General features: G+C 42.7%; 1 protein-coding gene across 1 annotated transcript in view; it reads left to right on the forward strand.

Moving 5' to 3' along the window:
- SLC25A48 (solute carrier family 25, member 48) overlaps positions 1–16,495 on the forward strand; it is an 81,539-nt gene that overhangs the window by 12,234 nt on the left and 52,810 nt on the right. The window contains exons 3-5 of the mRNA XM_006866213.1: positions 7,764–7,907; positions 8,051–8,120; positions 13,588–13,631. Of these exons, the coding sequence (XP_006866275.1) occupies positions 7,764–7,907; positions 8,051–8,120; positions 13,588–13,631 (258 nt within the window). The remainder of the gene's footprint in view (positions 1–7,763; positions 7,908–8,050; positions 8,121–13,587; positions 13,632–16,495) is intronic.

The raw sequence follows: 16,495 nt of genomic DNA on the forward strand, positions 1-16,495 counted from the left end.
GCTGCGACCCTGCCTGCCAACTTAGGACCTTTGTAATTGATGTTGACACAGAACTGAAAGGATGACTATTTCGTGGGACCCCTTAGGTGGTCCCTCAAAAGACTGGGCCTGGGGAACTGAAGACTGGCTGCAGCAGGGAGCTCACTAAAGTATGGCTTTTAGTACTGTTCGAGACCCATCTCTTTGTTGTCCATGACTGTCCCAGCATGCATCCTGGGCATGGCAGGGCACAGCTCAAGGGTCAGCAATGACGGCAACTCTAAAACCTCAAGACCAAGTGGTCACCATGTGCAGCAGGGAACTGATGCTTAGGGCTGGTTGTGATTTTTTCTTCTTCTGAGGGACTTTGGAAGATTCTGTCACCAGTTCTGCCACATCTGGGCTCTTTTGTCAAAAAATTGGCTTCCTGTGTACCCCTCCAAGCCACCACTCCTCAACAGGCTTCTTTGGTCCTTTTACAATCAAGCCTTCATGGTCAGATACCTTCTTGCTTTGCAAGAAAAAATCCTGGTCAGCTGCTACTACACACTGGCCCGAGTGAAGTGACAAGGGGGGCCAACAAGGAACAAAGCAGGCCCCGGAGAGATTTCTTCCTGCAGACCACACCACTCACTGTTCTCTGAGCTGAAAACCTAACAGGATGTTATTGAAGGACAGCAAATCACCATCCTTCTGTGGATAGGGTGGGAGGATGGGGTTGGGGGAGGAAAGCCAGGAATCTCCCATCAGAACAAAAGTCCCCTTTACACACAAGGCCACAGCCTTTAGCTCTAGAGGGGGCCTGGCTTGATGCAGTGTCTGCCTTCAGAGAGGAAGTTTGAGGAAGAGAGGACCCCCTCCCTGCTGTTTTCTAGGCTGGCCCTTGGTGGACAGTGCAGGCTGTGACAGGGAGCTGTACTTGAAAGTTACACATGACTCTGGGCCACCAGGCATAGGGCACTGGGAAGGCATGGCTGGGAGAGGTAAAAAGACATCCCAGCACAGGACTAGGGTCTAATAAGAGAAAGTCCACAGCAGCCTGCACCTGACAACACAGAGAAACATGAACACTTTACCAAGGGCCATTCCCAGGGACAAGGTGGCTGGATGAGGGGGCACTGTGGGGACATTGGAGAGGACAAGAGCAATCTCTCTGTTGTTCCTAGAATTACTCCACCACTTCCTGACTAGAAAGGACACTCGTTGATTCGCTGTCATCTCTAAGCTTCGTTTTCCTCATTTCCTCATTTCAACCAGAGAGACAGAACTAGTAAAACAAAACAGCAATGACAACAAAACAACAAAACCCATTGCTGTAGAGTCAACCCTGACTCATAGTGACCCTACAGGACAGTATAGAACTGCTGCATAGGGTTTCAAGGCTGTAAATCTCTATGGAAGCAGACTGCCCCATCTTTGTCCTGCAGATCAGCCGATGAGTGTGAGCAACGGACATTTCAGTTAGCAGTCAAGTGCTTAACAATTGCATCACATCATTCCATATCTCTAGCTATAGCTGTGTTGTTGTTACCACATGAGGTGGAGTTATTTCTGATTCATACCAACCGTGTGTACTACAGAACAAAACACTGCCTGCCCCCTCATTCCAGCTTCACAATCATGGTTTGTTTTTTGTTTTTTTACGAAATCCAATTCAAGCTTTATTAGCAGAAAGTAATCAGTCTGAAGAATGAGAGAGTAATTTCTCAAGCCCTTCCTGCTCATTATGAAGAGCAGGAACATTATAGAGGGTAAGTTACATTTGGATGTCAATCATGACTATTTTTGAGCCCACTGTTGCAGCCACTGTGTCAGTCCATCTTGCTGAGGGTCTTCCTCTTTTTTAACAGACCTTCTACTTTAGCAAGCATGATGTCCTTCTCCAGGGACTGGTTCCTTCTTAAAAACATACAAAATATGTGAGACAAAATCTCCTCATCCTTCCTTCTAAGAAGCATTCTGGTTGTATATCTTCCAAGACAGATTTGTTAATTCTCCTGACAGTTCAATTCTTCTTCAGTCCTCCTTATTCATTGTCAGGCTTTTGTATGCATTTGAGATGGCCGAAAATACCATGACTTGGATCAGGCACACCTGATCCTCAAAGTGACATCTTTTACTTTTGAACTCTTTAAAGAAGTCTTTTGCAATAGATTTGTCCAATGCAAAATGTCCTTTGATGTCTTGACTGCTGCTTCCATAAGGGTTGATTTTGGATCCAAGTAAAATGAAATCCTGACAGCTTCAACATTTTCTCCATTTACGATGATGTTGCTTATTGATCCAATTGTGAAGATTTTTGTTTTCTTTATGTTAAGGTGTAATCCACACAGAAGTTTTTGATCTTCATCAGTAAGTGCTTCATGTTCTCTTCACTGTAAGCAAACAAAGTTGTGTCATCTGCATATCACAGGTTGCTAAGGAGTCTTCCTTCAATCCTGACACTAGGTTCTTCCTCATATAATCCAGCTTCTCTGATTATTTATTCAGCATAGCTCTGTCTATAGAGAGATATCTTGCAAGGAACTGGTTTAAGCAGTTGTTGGGGCTGGCTAGGCTAGTCTGAAATTTGTAGGGACAGTCAATAGTCTAGAAACTATCCACAGTTAGTCTGCTAACTGCTAGGTTGGCAGTTCAAACCCACCAGCGACTCTGCAGTTTGCTTCCAGCAAGATTTATAGTCTCAGAAACTCTACTCTGTCCTATAGAGTCGCTAGGAGTTGGAATAAACTCCATGGCAGTGGTGGATCAGAGAAACCTGGGTTTTGTCCTTGTTGTTGTTAACCTTGCAGTTCAAACCAGCTTTGCAGTCCGTGCATTATCTTAGAGTGCCACACCAAGACTCTAGATTTCACCAGTAAAGTCTTTCAATTGATTGAATGAGACCCTTCCAGATTATCAAGGATAATCTCTTATATTAAAGCAAACTGGTTGTAGATATCAGTCATATTTACAAAATATTTTCATAGCAACACCTACATTCCTGTTTGATTGAATAATAAAAGATTATAGTTAAGGAGAGGCAGATTACTTCTGAATGTTTAGCCACTGGTTTTCTGATTCCAGATCTTTGCACATTTTGTTGTAATATTTGGCTTTATTTTTTCAAGCTGGTCTTTGAAATTTTCTGTTCAGCTCTTGGACTTCCTCATTTCTTCCATTTGCTTTAGCATCTCTACTCTGGAGAGAAAGGTCCAGTGTCTCATCTGATATCCATTTTGACCTTTTCCTTCTTTTTTTCTTCTTAATGACTTTTTGCTTTCTTCATGTAGGATGTTCTTGATGTCATCCCACAACTCTTGTGGTCTTCGGTGTTTAATGTTTAATGTATCAAATTTCTTCTTCAAATGATGTCAAATTCAGGTGGGATAAATTCAAGGTCATATTTTGGCTCATGTCAACTTGTTTTCATTTTCTTCATCTTCAGTCTGAATTTGCATATGAGTAATTGATGGTCTGTTCCACAATCTGCTCCTGGCCTTGTTTTGACTGATGATATGGAGCTTTTACATTGTCTCTTTCCACAGATGTAGTCAATTTGATTTCTATGTATTCCATCTAGTGAGGTCCATGTGTGTAGTTATCTCTTATGCTATCTAAAGAAGGTGTTTGAAATGAACAAATCATTGGTTTTGCAGAATTCTATCATGCAATCTCCAGCATCATTTCTATCACCAAGGCCATATTTTCCAACTACTGATCCTTCTTCTTTGCTCCTAACCTTTGTATTCCAATCACCAGTAATGATCAATACCTCTTGATTGCATTTTGATCAATTTCAGATTGAATAAGTTGGTAGAATTCTTCTATTTCTTGGAAGTGTGTTAAAGTTCCAAACTTGCAGACTCTTGACCCTTATCAGAATGATCTACCCAGGTCTAAGCCCAGACTTCATTTCGCTGTTGTTGGTAAGTGCCACCGAGTCAGTTTCCGAAGAGTGGCTGGTGACTTTGAGTTGCTGATCTGGCAGTCAGGAGCGAGCCACACCAGGACTCCATCTTAACTTTTGTTTATTTCCCTTTCAGCAGAAAAACCCTTGGACAACTTTAGGTACATCACAATGGAAACGTCAGGAGTCCTGATGTGGTGCTGTGGATTAATGCACTAGACTGCAAAACCTTTTGAACTGCAAGGTCAGGGGTTCAAGCTCACTAGCTGCTCCTTGGAAACCCTATTATAGGGTCATTATGGGTCAGAACCAACTTGAAAGCACTTGACAACAACATAGAACAAATGTTTCTAAGGCATGGTCTTGATATAAGATCCTCCTTATTAGAAATCCCCTTAGAAGCTCTTAGGAAAAGTTTTAAGACAATTGCCTTATTTCTGACCCATGTTGTTGTTGTTGTTAAGTGCTGTCAAGTTGGTTCCAACACATAGCAACCCAGTATAGGGTATCTGAGGAGCAGATGGTGAGCTTGAACCACCGACCTTGCAGTTTGAACAGTTTTGCAATCTGATGCATTAACCCACAGTGCCACACCAATTCTGACACTTAGCAACCTTATATACAACAGAATGAAACACTGCCTAGTCCTATATCAACCACACAACTGTTGCTATTTTTGAGCCCATTGTTTCAGCTACTGTGTCAACCATTCCCTCCTTGAAAACATGTCCAAAAGTATGTGAGATGAAGTTCTAACCCCTTTAGTGTTGCTTAAACTAACATATTCATTGTCCTACCTCTATCTTCCCTGATTTTGTATCTTCTGTACCTTTAATTCTTTATTTTTATTTATTTATTTTTAATGTTTTATTGTGAATTATGTGGTAGTTTACATGGGAGAACATTAGTTTTACATTCATTCTATCGTATATTGTTTCATTGCCATGGTTACAATCCTCTCCCTGCATCATCAACCAACCAAAGAGTATACCCTGTAAGCCTGCCGCCTGGGTCTCAGCACACAGGGTTCTTGCAGCTGCAATGCAAGGCAAGCCTCCTTCCAGAGGCTCAGTATGCTACTTGACCACCCTAGACCTCCCTCTCAGGAAGCTTTAAAAGGAAGTACCCAGTCTCACCTCAACTCTCCTGGAGGCTTGGCCAAGGGAGGTCTGGGTGTTTCTAAGGCTCTGGAAATTTCCACCAGGCCGGGGGTGCTTTCAGTAAGGGGCTGTATGCCCTCAGCAAGGGGTGTCTGGAGGATACCTTGGACTCTGGGCTGGGTCTCCCCTGAGCCCTCCACTGTGTGAGTCAGGTCTTTGAGAATAATCACAGGGCTCATAAAACTTAAATCTGCACTTAGTTACACTTACAACTCAGATATGACAGTATTAAATTCCTAAATTGGGCCAGTTTTCTAAAAGGTTAAGATTTGCATTATATATATAATGATGCACCTACCTCCCAGAATTACTGTGAAGACAAAGTTAGGCGCAGTGAGTGACATAGTACGTGCTCAGAAAATGTTGCATATTATTAATTGTTGTTGTTATGTGCCATGGAGTCGGTTCTGACTCATAGAGACCCTGCATAGGGTTTCCGAGGCTGTTAATCTTTATGGGAGCAGAACGCCTCATCTTTCTCCCGCGGAGCAGCTGGTAGTTTCGAACTGCTGACCTTGTGGTTCACAGCCCGATTCGTAACCACTACGCTACCAGAGCTAATACTTAATTAGAGCTGACTTCTAACTTGACCCTGGGCTAGTTTCCACACATTATTTCAATTACTCATTAATAGATAGAGTCCTTAACCTGGTGGCTATGAAGAAAGTAAGAGTGGGGAAAGAGTCCCTAAACTCTAACACTGGTATGGAAAATTAAGTGCTGTGTGTAATTTTCGAAAGAGCTCTGGCTGTGTAGTTATTAAAGCGTTCGACTGATAACCAGCCTTAAACAGTCCTAAGAGGAAACAGACACAGTCATCCAGATGAGAGAAACTGTCAGCATGCACAAAGTACAGTGGCCAGTGGAGTCTGTAGATTCACAGCCATGGCTTCCATACATGTTGTAGAGAACAAAGTAGATCATCCCAAGACCACAGGACCACAGAATTAGGAAAAGGACCATGATTGGGATGTACACACAATTACAAGATTAAACAAGGTACAAGATTGGTTCTTAGGTTTTGATTACCTGATTATGTGGCCCTCAGTTATAGTCTCCAGGACTCCAACTGTTAAATAAAATTAGATGACTTGCATCTGATTGATCCAGACAAGTACTTTGTGTGAGCACTTTTTGCATAAACGACTTTTTTGCTGTTACTGTTGTTAGGTTTATTTTCATTCGTCTAATTAATTTTTAAAATTCTTTTTCTTGAATCTTACTGGATTTCCTCTTTATCTGGAAGTTCTGCAACTACATTATTCCTTCTTTTCACTCCCTGGGTTTTGTTGTTAACTCTGGTTCCCCATTTTCATTCTTGTAGGTTTGTTTTACTTTACATCCATGGGTTGAGTTTTGAGTGATTGGTGGTGGTGGCGGTGGTGGCAGTTCCTACTCATCGTGACCCGTATAGGGTTTCCGAGGCTATAAGTCTTTAGGGGAGCAGAAAGCCTCATCGTTCTCCCATGGAATTGCTGGTAGTTTCAAACTGCTGGCCTTGAGGTTAGCAGCCCGACTTGTAACCATTATGCTACCAGAGCTCCTTCTCAGTGATATCTGTTGCTGTTGGTTCCCTTTAGTATGTTTCTGTAAGGTTGGTCTGTTTTATTGTTGTTTTCACAAATTCATTTAATTTGTTTATCTGGAAATGTCCTAATTTTGCCATTATATTTGAGTGACAATTTTTCTGGATATATAATTCTCGATTGGCCATGTTTTTCTTTCAGATCTTAGTCATATTAGTGTTTCTTTTTCTGCAGCTGCTCCTAGGATTCTTGTCTTCAGTTTTGGAAATTTTTATGATGTCTTGGTGATTTTATTTTGGGGGTCTATCCTCTTAGGAGTTCATTCAACTTCTTGAATGCATATCTTCTGGGTTTGTTTGTTTGTTTCTGTGATATTAGGGAAGTTTTCTCCCACAGCTCTTTGACAGTTTCCAGGATTACCATCCATATCTTTTCAGTGGATCTCCCATTTGTTGCAGATGGTCTGCTCAGCACCTCTGCTACCCTGCCATCTGAATAATCTCCTACTAATGACACTCTTTCTGAGGGCAAGCTACAATTCCCTGGGTTTGCCCAGCCTTGTCTAAGGATAGGTCCTACTCATACTCACTCACTGCCTTGGAGTTCATCCTGACACATGGGACAGAGTAGAGCTGATGCTTAGGGTTTCCATCGAAGCCACCTTAATGGTCAGCAAGCATTGAGAAAATAAAGAATTCAATCTGCTTCTGAATTTTTATATAGAGACTCAAAATGGAGTTTGGTTCCCATTGTAAACTGCACAGACCAATTGCTTTAGAATTTAAGTTCTAATGCAAAAGTAACCATTTTGAACCCACCAGTCGTTCTGAAGGTGAAAGATGCGGCAGTCCGATTACATAAAGATCTGTTGTTATTCTTAAATGCCATTGAGTGGGTGGAGACTCCGTGGTTTCTGGGGACCTGTTGCTAGGTTTGAACCTTGGCGGTTAGCAGTCCAGTGTTTACCCTACACCGTCACACCAGGACTCCGTAAAAATTTACAACTTTGGAAATCCTATGGGCCAGTTCTACTTATCGCTAAGATGTGTCTTCACAGGTAAATAATCACTTCACACTAGAATCTCCAAGTTTCACTTCCAAACTCTGGGCAAAGGCTCCCTCCCACCTTCCCTCCCTCCCTCTGAGATCCTTTCCTGCATTGGATACAGTGTGAGAAATCAGACTCAGGCTGGCTCTTTGGTCTCACAGGCGCTGCTAGAACTGCTAAGTGAAATTCCACTCAGCAGCACCAGCCTCCCTAGCCTGGGAGTTGCCGCCCTCTCCCAGCCGGTGTGCTGCGCCTTTAAGGCCCACAGGGGGCGTGATATCAGAGGCCCGACGGCTCTTGGAGAGGTAAGCACGGCAGCCAGGCTCGGAGCCTGGATTTGGAACAGGATCTACAGTGTGCTCGAATTCCCGTTTTTCTTCCTGGAGCTCTCGAACCACAAACCATGCGTGTCAAACACTGAGTGTACACTGAATCCTGCTCTGGAAAGGCGAGGCGCCGCCCAGCATTGGCCATGGGCAGTTTCCAGCTGGAAGACTTTGCGGCGGGCTGGATTGGAGGTGAGTGAGTTTAGGGACCCCCGCCCCCGGACCAGAGAGATACAGAGGGACTGGGCCACACCGTGCACTGACCAACTTAACACGCAAAGATCGGTGTTAGGAAGTTTTTAGCCCGGTGCGCTGTCACCACGCGCTCTGGCTTGCGCTCTGCCTTGCTGCAGGAAATTTTCCTGTACAGCGCTTCCTCTCTGGTGGTCGTCCTTGCTTGCAGCGGGAGCTAAACTTTGAGAACTTCACAGCCATTCACCGGAGCTTCCGATTTGCCCCAAAGTTAGGACCCATGAAACTTGATCTGATAATGATTAAACCGTCCGTCAGAGTCAACAGCCTGTGAAGCTTCCAGGAGCGCACACACCCTTTGATGACCGACTGCGCTCCTGAATTTGGGAGCGTGGCTCTCGAGGACTTGTGTTTAGGGGTGCCTCTTGGACTGTGGTCCTGGGTCCCTAGAAAACCCCCCGAGGGGAGGGAGCAGAGGGCATAGAGTTGGGAGTGGTCTCAGACTGTTAGCTGGGAGAAATCCCTTCAAGAGTCCACCTTCACCTTCCTTCGAGGCCCCCTTCAGGGCACTGTTGGCCTGAGCCTGGAATGAGTTTCCTTGGGAAAGAGTTACATCCATTTTCTTTCTTCTTTTTCTTTTTTTCCATACACCAATTTCTCTTTTCCCAGGTTCTCGGAGGGGGACCGGGGAAAGGTCATATATATATATATGACTTTCTGTTCTAGAAGAAATGATCATTCCTTTGACCCCATGCACGAGAGTCGTCAGAAAATTCGTAGCAAAATGTGCCCCTCTCCAAAGAAAAAAGATTAAAATATTGGGGTGCTAAGCAGAAGTTGCGTAGCGTAGTGGTTACGAATCGGGCTGCGAACCTTAAGGTCAGCGGTTCGAAACTACCAGCCGCTCCGCGGGAGAAAGATGAGGCTTTCTACTCCCGTAAAGATTTACACCCTCGGAAACCCTGTACAGGGTCGCTATGGGTCGGACCCGACTCGATGGCACTTAACAACAACAACAAGCAGAAGTTGAGTCCTGGTGTGGCGCTGTGGGTTAATGCGCCAGACTGCAAAGCCGTTTGAACTGCCAGGTTGGCGATTCAAGCTCACGAGCAGCTCCTCGGAAACCCTATACAGGGTCGCTATGGGTCGGAACCGACTCGACGGCACTTAACAACAACAACAAGCAGAAACTAAGGAGCTCTGGTAACGTAGTGGTTACGAATTGGGCTTCGAACTGCAAGGTCAGCAGTTCAAAACTACCAGCTGCTCCAAGGGAGAAAGATGAGGCTTTCTGCTCCCATAAAGATTTCCAGCCTGAGAAACCCTGTACAGGGTCTAAGAGTCAGAACTGACTCCACGGCACATAACCAACCAAAGCAGAAGCTACTGTTGGCTTGTTTGTCCCCCACTAAGTATTCTAGGCATGGAGATTTGCAAGGAAGGAGAAAAAAAAAAAAAGCCAGGAACCAGATAGGATGACAGACTCTTTTGGTACCCTATCGCAGTTAGCAGCAATCCACCCTCCCACCCCTCCCTTCTACCAGAGGCTGAACTCTCAAACATTTCAGGCAGAGTAGCCAAAACAACTTCAGAAGAACTTTCAAGTGGCCTGGCTTGAGAAATGTCATGGAGGATGGGATTAATTAGATGAGTTTAAAAGCCTGGAGCCCTGGGGATCTGTAGCATAAGCACTGGTCTGGTAACCACAAAGTCTGTGGTTCAAACCCACCAGCCACTCCTAGGAAACCCTAGACAGGGCCTCTGAGTCAGATCAGATTGGATGGCACTTTTACAACACAAACAATAAAGCCTGCATTCCCCAGTGATCACAGGATGGCCCTCCACAACTCACATGCAAGTGGCAGATTGTCCCTGATTCAGAGATTGTTTTTGCTTATCAATGTCAACACACCTTTTCACTCCCAGGAAGTGATGTATTAACGGCAAATATTTATTAGCTGCCAGGTGCTGTCTTAAGTGCTATGTTTTCTTCCTTAGAAAATGTTTATTCACTTCTTCCTGTTTTGTTTGCCCCCATAGACAATTGATTTGGACTTTGAAGAACATACAAGTGTTAAATAAATTTTATCAACTATCCTCAAGGAGCTCTGGTAGTGTAGTGGTTACGAATCAGGCTGCAAACTGCAAGATCAGCAGTTCGAAACTACCAGCTGTTCCGTGGAAGAAAGATGAGGCTTTCTGCTCCCGTAAAGATTTACAGCCTTGGAAACCCTGTACAGGGTCGCTATGAGTCGGAACCGACTCCAAGGCACATAACCAACCAACCAATCAATCCTCTTATAAACTTGTAAAGCTTTGAATCCCAGGGAAAGACAACTATGGCCCAAATAATTCTTCATTAATCATCCAAGATCTACTAATGAATAGTTAAGATGTTCACTAGTACTACTACTAATTGTTCCAGGATGTTGAATGTGTGTCAGATATACCCGTTTATCTCAAACTTAAATTATTTCTGTACAACCTTGATATTTTTTTGCTATATTCCTGAATTTTTTTTTTACTTAATAATTTTCTTTAAATTAACTTAAACTAACTCACTATGTTTTCTTAGTTTCAAACTGAGAAATTTTCAAATTAAGGAAAAAATATCCATAAAATCATGGCTTTGAGGTACTGATTATAGTTGTGCTAATATTTTTAAAAGTACACAACTAGTAAAATTAATAAACTATTTTACATAATATCATCTCAAAGCACACATATCCCCTGCTGGGATACTACATTATTTTATTTATCCTAAAATAATTTATAATAAGTGCTTGTTGTTGTTGTTAAGTGCCGCCAAGTTGGTTTGACACATAGCAACCCTATATAGGGTTTTCAAGGAGCAGCTGGTGAGCTTGAACCACCGACCTTGCAGTTCAAAAGGCTTTGCAGTCTGGCGCATTAACCCACAGAGCCACATGAGGACTCCATAATAAGTGCTTAGTAGATACCATTTGATTACATTATTACTTACATAACTGACTTAAATTCATTTTCTCCATGTCACAGAGCAATGTAGAGAATAAGTAGCTTGATTAATGCCATAAAGCTAGTAAACTCAGGTCTAATTTAATCTTGATTCCGGTGTTCTCCAAAGCACTTGCTCATAGCCTCTAGCCACTGAGCCCCTAATTTTAAGTTGTAGATTCAATACAAAGGAGCTCTGTAGCCTAGCCATTATGATTTGGGCTGCTAATCTCATGGTCAGCAGTTCAAAACTACCAGAAGTTCTGTGGGAGAAAGATGAGGTTTTCAGCTCCGGTAAAGATTTACAGCCTCAGAAACTCTATACAGAGTAACTGGAGCTCTGGTAGCGTAGTGGTTATGAATTGAGCTGCTAACCTCAAGGTCAGCAGATCAAAACTACCAGCCAGAATGCAGGAGAAAGATGAGGATTTCTGCTCCCATAAAGATTTACAGCCTTGGAAATCCTGTGCAGAGTTACTATGATTTAGAACCAACTCTATGGCACATAACTACCACCAATTATCTCTGATTCTACCTTTCATAAAAATACTAGTAAAAAGATGTTTTTATAAAAAATATTAATATTGATATACTGGAAGTAGAGTATACCACACAGTCTGCCAAGTTAGTTAGTCATGTCCTTCCCAAAATATTGCATCTCCTAAGGAGCCACTGGACCAATAAACAACATTCTTATCAATGGAGAAAAGATTGAAGTTGTCAAGGACTTCATTCTTCTTGGATCAACTATCAACACTCGTGGAAGCAGCAGTCAAGAGATCAGACGACATATTGCATTGGGCAAATCTGCTGCACAGGAACTTTTTAAAGTATTGAAGAGCAGAGATGTCAGCTTGAGGACTAAGGTGCGCCTGACCCAGGCCATGGTGTTTTCAATAGCCTCATATGGATGTGAAAGCTGGACAGTGAATAAGGAAGATCGTAGAAGAATTGATGCCTTTGAGTTGTGGTGTTGGAGGAGAATACTGAAAGTGCCATGGACTGCCAAAAGAACCAATAGATCTGTTTTGGAAGAAGTGCAGCCAGAGTGCTCCTTGGAGGCCAGGATGGCTAAACTTCGTCTCTCATACTTTGGACATATTGTCCGGAGGAAACAGTCGCTGGAGAAGGATGTCATGCTGGGTAAAGTGGAGGGTCAGAGAAAAAGAGGAAGACCCCTAACGAGATGGATTGGTCAGGTGGCATCATTGATGGACTCAAGTGTGGCAGCGGTAGTGAGGTTGGCCCAGGATCGGACATTGTTTCATTCTGCTGTGCATGGGGTCACTATGAGTCGGTTCCGACTCGATGGCATCTGACAACAAGGAGTCCTGGTGTGGTGCTGTGGGCTAATACGTCAGACTGCAAAGTCATCTGAACTGCAAGATCGGTGGTTCAAGCTCACCAGCTGCTCCTTGAAAACCCTATGGGTCCCTGTGGGTCAACAAGGAGTCGTGGTATGGCGCTATAGGCTAATGCGTTGGACTGCAAAGTCGGTTGAACCATAAAACCTGTGGTTCAAGCTCACCAGCCACTCCTTGAAACCCTATACAAGGTCACTATGGGTAAGCACCTACTGGATAGCATTTAACAATAGCAACATGGGTCAACAACAACAAAGTAAAAGAATAATCTGTCCATTACAAAGATATCCTTCTGTTGACAATCTATTCCTTTTGATAATCTTTCTTTTTGTGTAAATGGGTATTATGCATACCTTAAAATACCTTGAGGGTCTAGTATGGATTGAATTGTGTTCTCCCCCAAATATGTGTTGTAAAACCTAACTTTAATACCCATTTGAGAATAAAGATGTCTTTGTTATGCTAACGAAGCAATGTCCTTGTAGGTTCCTTTTATGCTATTCTTTAGTGTCATCAAGTAATTTCTGACTCATAGCAATCTTGTTTAGGGTTTCTGAGGAGCAGCTGATGAGTTTGAACCACTGCCCTTGCAGTTCAAACCAACCTTACAGTCCAATGCTAATCCTAGATCATCACACCAGGATTACATAAGTGCTCGCTATTATTAGTAATTTTTTTAACTTGATTGAGGTGCATTTTACAGATCGCAAAATGTATTCAAGTATACAATTCAATGATTTTTGGTAATTTTACAGAGTGGTAATAACCACTGCTATACATCAGTTTTTGAACACATTCACCCTCTTATAAAATTTCACATGATCAATTACATTGAATCCCTGTTCTCTCTTCCTGCTTCAGGATCTAATCTGCTTTCTGTCACTATTATAAATTCCCCTCTTCTGAACATTTTCTATAAATGGAATAATGAAACATATTATTCTGTGCCTGGTTATGTATATTGCCTTTTAAAGTTATTACAACAACCCCAGCAAGGTAGGTATTACCATTACATCCCCATTTTACAGAAGGGGAAATGGAGACACAGAGAAGTACTGTGACCTACCACAGGCTGCTATCTTTATTCATCTACAGCCTCTGACCAAGTGTTCTTCTTCCATCCACAGGTGCAGCCAGCGTCATTGTTGGACACCCTCTAGACACTGTCAAGGTACAGTAGCATACTTCCCATCCTCTTTTAGAACCAGGCGTGGAGTGAAAATGCCTCCTGGAATGTACCTACTGTTTCTTCAGCTTGGACAGGTTCTCTGCAGCCAGCCCTTGGAGATCGGGGTGCCAGGAGGCCTGGTTTGGATTGACCCTGCCTTCATTATTTGGTAGTGATTTTGTTTTTGTGAATGTTCAAGTTCTCACAGTCTGGTTGTTGTTATTGCTGTTAAATGCCATTGAGTTGGTTCATAACCACCTTGTTTAGAATTTCTGAGGCTGTAACTCTTAAAAAGAGCAGAAAGCCTCCTTCCGCAGAGTGGCTGGTGAGACTCAAATCATCAGCTTTGTGGTTCTCGGTCTAGTGCTTATCCTATAGAGCCACCACACTCACTTGTTCTACAGATGTACAAACTGAGGCACAGAGGTTTGAACTACGGACACGTAGTGGTGAGTGGAGCAGGTTTAGTCTCAACCTCCTGCGGCTGGCCTAATCTTCCCACTTCATATAGAGAGTGAGGTGCAATGTCCAGGGATCCCCATTGGAGCTGGGATGCAATAGTGGTGAGTCTTAACGTCCAAAAATGAATTTGACTCCCTGACAGGCCTACTTCACTGGCCAGTACCTTCTCCACATTTGGAGTCAAATGGATGTTTTCTGCATGAAAGAATGTAGTCAAAGACACATTTTTTTTTTTGAAGAAGCACATTATGACATTGCCGATGGCCTAGACCTCATTATAGAGTGCCTGCTTCAGGACAGGGGTTTGCAGGAGACTTAGAATCAGATGTAATCCTTGGTGTCCTCGAAGGCAACGAGGTTTTTGTTTGGTTGTCAGGCTAGGAAGACCCACAGGCTGTAGGTTTGAATCAGTTTTGCCATTCCCTGTTTGTATAGTCTTCTATTAAACAGAGTGATGCTGTAGGATCAGCAGTGGACTGTGAACCACTGGTTGGCAGTTCAAACCCACCAGCTGCTCCTTGGAAACCCTATACAGGGTCTCTATGAGTCAGAATCAATTCGACAGCATTTAACAACAACAACAAATCCCTACTTGTGGTGCTTTAGGGTAAGAACTGAACTGCTAACCATCAGTCATTCCTCAAAAACCCTATAAGGGGTCACTATGAGTAGGAACCAACTCCATAGTACTTAACAACAACAGCAATCCCTGCTTACAGAGTCAATATATGATTAAAGTATTGTCCGTGGTATGCAGTTGGCATTCAAAAATGGACGCTGCGGTTTTTATCAATGTCATTTAAAATTTTTCTTAGTTACCACATCATGTGAAAATATCTAGATGGATTTTAAACAGATTTGGAGAATCTGTTTAAAATCTCTAACTTAAATGGTATATATAAATTTCTTTGGGGAGAGGGATGAATGAGGACATCTGTTCATTCTCCAGAGTGACTTCTACCATGAACTGACAATGAAGTTGTTACCACCCTTGTAAAGCAGCACCCACGGGAGCTGTTGCCTTTCTAGAACCAAGCTGACTTGAAATAGGTGAGCCAATAGCAAATGATTGTGGGATTGAGTGTAAGAGATTTAACTGTAAAAAATCGAGACTATAAATTAGTTTCTTAGGCTGCCTTTAAAAATCACCACACTCTATGGCTTAAACAACACAAATGCATTCTTCCACAGTTCTAAAGGCCGGAAGTCTGAAATGAAGGTGTCAGCAGGGTTCGATCTTCCTGGAAGGCCTGAGGAAGGATCCACTCCATGTCTTCTAGTTTCTGGTGGTCACCCGCATACCTCAGCATTCCTTGGCTTGTGCCTACCCTCTAATCTCTACCTCTGTCTTCACAATGGCATTTCCCTGTATCTCAAGTATCCCCTTCCTTTCTCTTATAAAATATCAGTCATTGCATTCAGACCCACCCTAAATCCTGATCATTTCATCTTGAAACTTCATTGCATCTGCAAAGACCTTATTTCTCAACACGGACACATTCACAGGTTAGCACAGTTGTGATGGTGGGTGTGAATTGGAGGGTTAAGACTTGGATATATTATTTTGGCATACACAATTCAATCCATTACAAGAAATTCAAATCTTTGGCTTAGATGGCTTTACATATGATAAATGTCTTCTTTAAGTTCTTCTTACTTAAGAAGAAAAACCGAGACTAAACTGTATGAACAATGCTTTGCCTTTGGTGTGCCTTACCCAAGCCAATCCACAAGGCTCTTCTAAGAAAAGGAAGATTAGCACATGAGTATACAGTGACATTTTAACGAAAAGGTTTAAGTATTTGTGTATTTTTAATTTTTTTTCATTTTTGCTCTTTTCAGTTAGCTACCTAAGTAGAGTGTGTTCATCCTGGGTAAGAAATTCATAGTAATAGATAAGAAGGACCTAACAACAACAACTATAATATCAGGAATACTGCATCGGCTCCATAGGATAAACACTGGACTGCGAATCACAACGTTCGCAATTTGAGCCTGCCAGTGGCTCCTTCGGATAAAGATGAGGCTTTCTGCTGCCTCAAAGATTTAAAAAGCCTCACAAACCTTACATAGGGTTTCTATGAGTCAGAACCAACGTGACAGCATTTAGCAACAATAACAACTATACTATTAATATACTTTCCATCATCATCATTGTTGTTTTCAAATTAAGACTTCCCAGATCCTGTTTTGCCAAAACCTTTCTAGAAATCATGTGAACCAGAAGAACAAGTTTAATGGTGAAGATTCTGGCATTTGACGGGCCAGTGAAGGATATTTCTTAACTCCTTCACACCCTTTAAAGTGTCCTGGTGGTGCAGAGGGTTAGGAATTAGGCTGCTAACTGCAAAGTCAGCAATTCAAATCCACCAGCCAATCCGTGGGAGAAAGATGAGGCTTTCTGC

The sequence above is a fragment of the Chrysochloris asiatica genome, unplaced genomic scaffold, assembly GCF_000296735.1.
Source record: "Chrysochloris asiatica unplaced genomic scaffold, ChrAsi1.0 scaffold00087, whole genome shotgun sequence".
Lineage (NCBI taxonomy): Eukaryota > Metazoa > Chordata > Mammalia > Afrosoricida > Chrysochloridae > Chrysochloris > Chrysochloris asiatica.